The 7358-nt window shown below is 35.3% G+C and overlaps 1 protein-coding gene across 1 annotated transcript; it reads left to right on the top strand.

Annotated features, from left to right (window-relative positions):
* Positions 1-4096: 4096 nt before the first annotated feature.
* LOC109221582 lies at positions 4097-4903 on the top strand. The gene is made up of 2 exons (XM_019386055.1): positions 4097-4361; positions 4707-4903. The coding sequence occupies exons 1-2, from the start codon at positions 4097-4099 to the stop codon at positions 4901-4903; spliced, it is 462 nt and encodes a 153-aa protein (XP_019241600.1).
* Positions 4904-7358: the final 2455 nt, after the last annotated feature.

The following is a 7358-nucleotide window of genomic DNA, read 5'->3' as shown; positions in this document are numbered from 1 at the left end:
CAATTCCCTTTCACTTTGCACTTACTCTTAGCTATAAGTTCTGCCCCTCTCTTGCAAGCCATGCTTTGGGACCCCCGAGCTCCCTCTGAACTTGGATGCATGAGAGCCGGCTCTTCCACACTGCACTATTCTAATTCTGGTAGTATCCTGGGTGTAAGCAATGCCTGGAATCCCTAAGATTCCTTGGAACTTTGAAGCACCTTGGATAAAGAGAAGGCTTTGGAAATCTGGATCCCGGAAGTGGCTAAATCGCATGTTATTAGACATTAAGGTTGAATTAGGCTACTCGGATCTAGCTGTGAGCTTTTGATGTATCCTTTAATTTCCAGTTTGATTCATTGGGTTGTAATAATTTTGTATGAAACTCGGGGAGTATAGTAAAAGGGTGTGGGATGGGTCTTTACTTTTCTTGTATCCAAGGGGTAGAAATCATGGATTAGGATTTTATTCAAACTAGAAATCCTGCCTATAGGGTCTTTAATACTGATTCAATCACATAGAGACCATGCCTATAGGATTTAACGCTTAACTATAGGATTTAGCATTCATGTTTTGTAATGACACATATAGAGATCATGTCTATAGGCTCTTGCATTTCTGCATATATAAATGTCATTAGGCAAACCGTTTATAGGCATAATAACAAAGTTGCATATAGACATCATGTGTATAAGACTCTTATTGATATCAGGAAAGGGTGTTAAAATCAGTAAACATATAGAAAGCATGCCTATAGGAAACCTCGTCTTTAATAGCATCATTCGTTCTTAAACTGTATTGATTGCTGGAACTAGTGTCTTTATTAAAACTGGTAATTTTCTACTTCTGATGCCCGCTAAAATTGGTAAACCTTTTTCCTATAGCCAATCTGCACTCCCCCGAAACTCGTAAACCTTTTAATCAGTCTTCCTCTTTTCTGAAACAACTGGTAACTCTTTTCTAAAAAATCGGTTTGCATCTTTTCTCTTTGTTTAAACTGATAATTCTTTTTCTAAAATCAACTTGCATCTTTTCTGAAACTACTGGTACCTCTTTGCATCTTTTTCCTGAAATTAATAGATCCTACGCCTAGGTTTTTTATTTCAACTCATAAACAAGGGTTGGCTAATCAATGAATTGGGTCAGTCCCTGACAACTGTATCTGAGTTGCCTAATGCAGACTCTCTGTTTAAATACATGTGTTGAACCAGTCCGCTCGCTGCTTAATTTAATCTAAGACCAAATCAGTATTTGTCAAGGCATGCTAAACTAAATGATTTTTTGACTTCTGGGGTTAATTTAAGCCTTGTATGCTTGCTTGTCCTCCCTTTTTACTTGATACTTGTTTTGAATGTCGAGCTAGAATTTTATCCTTTAAACTCTACAAAGGCCCCCATCCTTTTCTTCCCCTTTAGGATTAGAAGTCCTAATACCCCGGGACTAATAGGATTGGGACGGGTAGTAGCATGCGATAAGTAAACGATACCGTTCCGCGCTTTAATATCTTAACAGGGTGGGAAGGGTAGACATGGAGATGATGATTACACGTTAACACTCCGCGTACAATTGAGTACCAGTGTTGTGCGAATGATCCATGTAATGTGTAAACCTAGGACCCCTTTCTCCTTCTTTATTAGTTTAATAAAATTTTCTGAATCTTTAAAGCTATTGCATTTTCAATTCCTGCTTCTCGCATGATCTTTTCGGATTATTTGCACTAAGTACTTGACCTTTTTCTCCACTTGCACGTTTTTTTTACAAAATTGCTCCTTTAAAATTCAGCACTTCTTTTAACCGTCTGTGCTTCTTGTACTTGTTTATTTTTTACATCTAAAGTCACAATTGTAGTATGACCGGGAACCACACTAGTGGATCTTGAGGGGTGCCTAACACCTTTCCCTTGAGATAATTTCAAGCCCTTACCCAAAACTCTGGTCTGCATCTTTAATTCTTCTAAAAGTGTCCTAATGCACTATAATCATTAGGTAGAGACTCTCCAAACTCTCAAAAAACTCAATTCCCAAAGTGGAAAAAGAGTTGTCTTCCCAAATGTCGTGAACCCAATTCCGCGAGGAAAAAGGGGGCGTCGACAAGCAGCAAAAGAACTTCCAATTATGAATGAACTCAAGACAAATGAAGACATAGATCTAGGGCATAAAAGATTTGGACATGTGTCAGCCTCAGTACTCAAGAAATTACTATCTGTAAAGACTGAAATAATAGCTGAAAGAGTAGATAAATGTACTATGTGTCCATGTGCCAACAAAACAAGACTTCCTTTTCCAATCAGTAATACAAAAACTTCTATTTGTTTTGAATTAGTACATGTTGATTTATGGGGGCCTTACAAAATTACCTACAATTGTCTTAACAATGGTTGATGACTACACTAGATTTACTTGGATATATCTGTTGAAATTGAAGTCTGATTTGAACACTATGCTACAAAAGTTCATTGCATTTGTCAGAACCCAGTTTGATAGGTTAATCAAAGTAATCAGAATAGATAATGGTACTGAATTTGTAAATTTATTATGTGAAACCATTTTCAATAATCTAGGAATTATTCATCAAAAAACCTGTACTTATACACCTCGGCAAAATGGAGTTGCTGAGAGGAAACACAAGCATATCCTAAAAGTCACAAGGGCAGTCAGATTTCAAACAAGCATACTAATCAGATTCTGGGGCATTGTGTGTTAGCTGTAGCTTACTTGATCAATAGACTACCAAGCATAGTTATAAACAATCAAACACCTTATGAGAGGCTGTTTGACAAAAAGCCTACTCTAACTCATCTGAGTGTAGTGGGATGTCTAGCTTATGTAAAAATAGTACAGGAACATGACAAAATGATGCCTAGATAAAAAATTACAGTACATATCAGATATGCAGCTGAACAGAAGGGATGCATACTATATGATCTAGAAAATAGATCATTTCTTGTAAGTAGATACGTTAGTTTCAGGGAAGATATAATCCCATTCAAATAAATCAAAGAACATCTACCACTATATTCACTCAAGACAACAACTTCCACAAATTGTTCTATGAAACAAGTGGTCAACCATCTACAACTCTAAATCAGAGAATCACTGAAACAACTGAGAATCATGATGTTGCTACTCCTAAATTCGTTGACCAACCAGCTGCATTTAATTCAGAAATAGAACTCATGGATCAACAAGACGAGTTAAGCTAATTGAAGAAAACCACTGAGCTTCAACCACCAACTATGTCATCTTCTAGTCAACCACCTCCTACCACTATAGTCTCAACAGATCAGGATGAACTCAAAAGTCACAAAGGAAAACAAGGCTACCTCTTTTTGGCTCAGAGACTTTGTCTCTCTAAATATTCATCAATACACACCCTATGCATTGTCTAAATATATAATATATGACAATATATCACCTAAATATTAAGCTTACACTAAAATTATCATCTTCAACCATAGAGCTTACAAGCTACTCCGAGGCTATCAAGGATCATAGATGAGTAGAAGCAATAAAAGCTGAAATTAAAGCATTACAAGACAACCATACATGGGACATAGTCAACCTACTAGAAGGCAAACATCCAATAGGATGCAAATGGATCTATAAGATTAAGTACAAAGCTTCAAGGGAAATTGAAAGATTCAAAGCCAGGTTGGTAGCAAAGGAATTTAGCCAACATGAGGGCATTGATTATCAAGAATCTTTTAGCCCAATAGTTAAAATGAAGACAGTCAGAACAATACTTGCTATTGCTGCCAAAAGTAGTGGCCTATACATCAAATGGATGTATACAATGCCTTTCTAAAAGTGGATCTCTATGATGAAATTTACCTGCAAATGCCACAAGGATTTACTAGTCAGCAGGAGAAAAATCCAGTATGTTGACTTGTTAAATCCAGATATGGATTGAAACAGGCTCCAAGACAATGGAATACCAAGTTAACAGAAGCCTTATTGCGGTATGCATTTCAGCAAAGTCAGTTTGATCATTCTTTTTTCTTCAAGAAGACTTCAGAAGGCATCAATAACGTGTTAGTGTATGTTGATGATATGCTTATCACGAAAGACAGTCTCAATTGATGCAAAATACCAAAACTGCTCTATAGAAGGCTTTCAAAATGAAATACCTAGGTGAGCTAAAGTATTTCTTAGGCATTGAATTTGCCAGGTCCAAACAAGAAATCCTAATGCACCAAAGGAAGTATGCACTAAAGCTTATTTCTGAAACTGGACTAGGAGCTGCTAAACCTGCTATCACACCTCTAGATTACAATATAAAGCGCACAACAAAGGAATATGATGACTGTATCAAGATTTCTGAATCAGACACATTCGCTGATGATAAAGAACCGGAGGATCACACTCCTTATCAAAGATTGATAGGTAAGTTGTTGTACATTACTATGACTCGACTTGATATATCTCTTAGTGTTTAGACTCTCAGTAAGTTCCTTAAAAATCCTAAAAAGTTTCACATGGAAGCTGCACTTAGAATTGTAAGATATCTGAAAAACAACCTGACCAAGGTATTCTACTATCTAGTAACATCAGCAATACAGTCATGGGAGTTTTTTTATGCTGATTGGGCTTCCTACCCACATATAAGAAAATCTATTACAAGTTATATGATTAAACTTGGAGATTCTTTAGTTTTCTGAAAATCTAAGAAGCAAACAACTATATCAAGAAGCTCAACAGAAGCTAAATATAGAAGCATTGCTACCACAGTTGCAGAACTAATCTGGATGATTGGCTTACTAAAAGAAGTTGATTTTCAGATCAAACTACCTGTGGATATTTACAGTGATAGTAAAGCTGCTATGCAGATTGCAGCCAATCCAACATATAATGAGAAAACCAAACACATCAAAATTGATTGTCACTTCATTCGAGAAAAAAATACTACAAGGACTAATCACAACTAAGTACATTCCAACCAAAGAACAACCAGCAGACCTCTTAACTAAGGGGCTCAACAAAGTCGAACATGAATACCTTAGCTCCAAGCTAGGAGTTTACAATGTTTTTGCACTACCTAGCTTGAGGGGGAGAGTAGAAAAAGGTATTACATAACAAGGAAGAAGGGTTTACTTTAGTCATTGCTTATTGTATCTGTTAATAATTAAGTTAGTTATAAGTTAGTTAGGATGTTAAGTATTAGTTAATTCCTATCTCAGTAACTATAGACTTTATATGTAGGACTTGTACTTTTATTTCTTCTTTAAGATGAATGACATAAGATCATCTCCTTCCTCCTCTATGTCTTCTTCTTTCTTCTATCACTAAAAAGTCTATGCATTTCTCTGTAATTGCATTAATAATTTTCAAAAACTTGATAAGGTTAAAGCATATGAAAGGGTGGATTGAGATTTCATTCTTGCTACGTTGAGGAGGTTTGGCGTTGCTGAATCATGGGAAGACCTTGTGTGGAGGTTCATATCTAATAATTGGTAATCTCGCGAAAGTAGTATTTTAATGCTAGCAATGTATGTCAATTCGTGTGGCATAATAGTGAAACAGCCAGTCGATAGGGTGACGATGGAATGCCATGCCATACGTATGGTGCACTATCACATATGTCATTGACTTTATCAATTCCCCAATTAAAGGAAATGATACGTTATGCCATGAAAGATTTTGTGGCACACGTTTAAGCTTTCTAAATACATGATTGGTTTCACAAACGTTTATGATGATTAAATGTTTCTTAATGATTTCAAATGCATCTCTATCGCATATTGTTTCCTTTAAGTACTTCTTGTCCCATTCTTGTAAAGGTAGAGCGAATGTTTCCGATAGACCTCGGCTCAATGAAAAAAGGAAAATAAGCAGAAATAATAATTGATTGGTAACAGCAACGAGATAAGGTGATACGGAGATAGAATAATCGAAACAAATGAACCAACAAATAGCAAAAGAAATCGGATAAGAAGCTACGAACATACAAGACTAGTACTAATGCAAACGGCATGAAAAGGAGACACACACGCATGTATGCTATAACCTTCTACCGTAATCACAACCTGCACACCCTCCTATCAAGGCACTACTAGAATTCCTGTAAAAAGCGACCAAAGATTAGCGACCAAATTTGGTCTGTCAAGAAAAGCGACCAAAGTTGGTCGCCAAACTGCCGAAAATAATAAAAAAAATATTTGAAATACTTTAGCGACCAAAGTTGGTGGCTATTTGGCCGCAAATTTAGTCAAACTGTTGACTGGACTGGTCAGACTTGCTTGGTCAAAGATATACTGAGATTAGCGACCAATGTTGGTCGCTAAAGTGGGACCCACATAAATTTTTTTAATAATTTTATTATTATTTTATAAAACTTATAAAATATAAATATATATAATTTAAAACTTGCGACCAAAGTTGGTCGCTAACTGAAGGATAAGTTGATAGCGACCAACATTGGTCGCTAACATGAGACCCAGTTATAATATTTTAATAAATATATATTTATTTAAAATAAATTGTAAAATATAAATAAATATAATTCAAAATTTAGCGACAAAAGTTGGTCGCTTAATGAAATATAGACCAACGTTGGTCGCCAAGGTGGGACCCAGTTCTAACATTTAATAATTTTTATTATTAATTTAAATATTATATAAAATATAAATAAATCTGATTAAAATTTAGTGACCAAATTTGGTCGCTAAATTAAATTCATGTACAGTTAGTGACCAACTTTGGTCGCTAAATTAAATTCATTTACAGTTATCGACCAAAGCTGGTCTCTATATGGTCAAAATTAAAAATAACTTTTGTTTTTACTATGTAAATAATATAAATGTAAGTCGTTAATACTTTTGTAATACAAGGGATGAATAGTACTACGAAGCGGGCGTGTGTGTCTATATATATAATATATATATATACTTACGCTATATTATGCACTAAGTATAAGTGTATTAGGTAATACCGTATCGAATATAGCTCATATATATATATAATATATGTACTTACGCTATACTATGCACTAAGTAAAAGTGTATTAGGTAATACTATATCGAATATAGCTTATATATATAATATATGTACTTACGCTATATTATGCACTAAGTATAAGTGTATTAGGTAATACCGTATCGAATACAGCTTATATATATATATAATATATGTACTTACGCTATACTATGCACTAAGTATTGTCACACCTCCCTTTTCGCTACACCGGTGAGGGTTTAAAGGAGTTTTTCCAATTAAAGGACAGTCGGAACGGAATTTATTATTAATATTCAGAGTCGCCACTTGGGAGATTAATGGTGTCCCAAGTCACCGGTTGAATCCCGATCCGAGGAAATTATGACTCTGTTAACAGTCCGCGAACCAGAACTCCGAGTAAGGAATTCTGTTAACCCGGGAGAAGGTATT

The sequence above is a fragment of the Nicotiana attenuata genome, unplaced genomic scaffold (assembly GCF_001879085.1).
Source record: "Nicotiana attenuata strain UT unplaced genomic scaffold, NIATTr2, whole genome shotgun sequence".
NCBI lineage: Eukaryota > Viridiplantae > Streptophyta > Magnoliopsida > Solanales > Solanaceae > Nicotiana > Nicotiana attenuata.
This window is presented reverse-complemented; position numbering and strand designations above follow the sequence as displayed.

Excerpts from the sequence above, each read along its gene's own strand:
- LOC109221582 (XM_019386055.1), top strand. The coding sequence starts at position 4,097 with ATGAAATACCTAGGTGAGCTAAAGTATTTCTTAGGCATTGAATTTGCC. Across the intron at positions 4,362-4,706 it reads TCCTTATCAAAGATTGATAG|TTGCAGAACTAATCTGGATG; the intron begins GTAAGTTGTTGT and ends TTGCTACCACAG.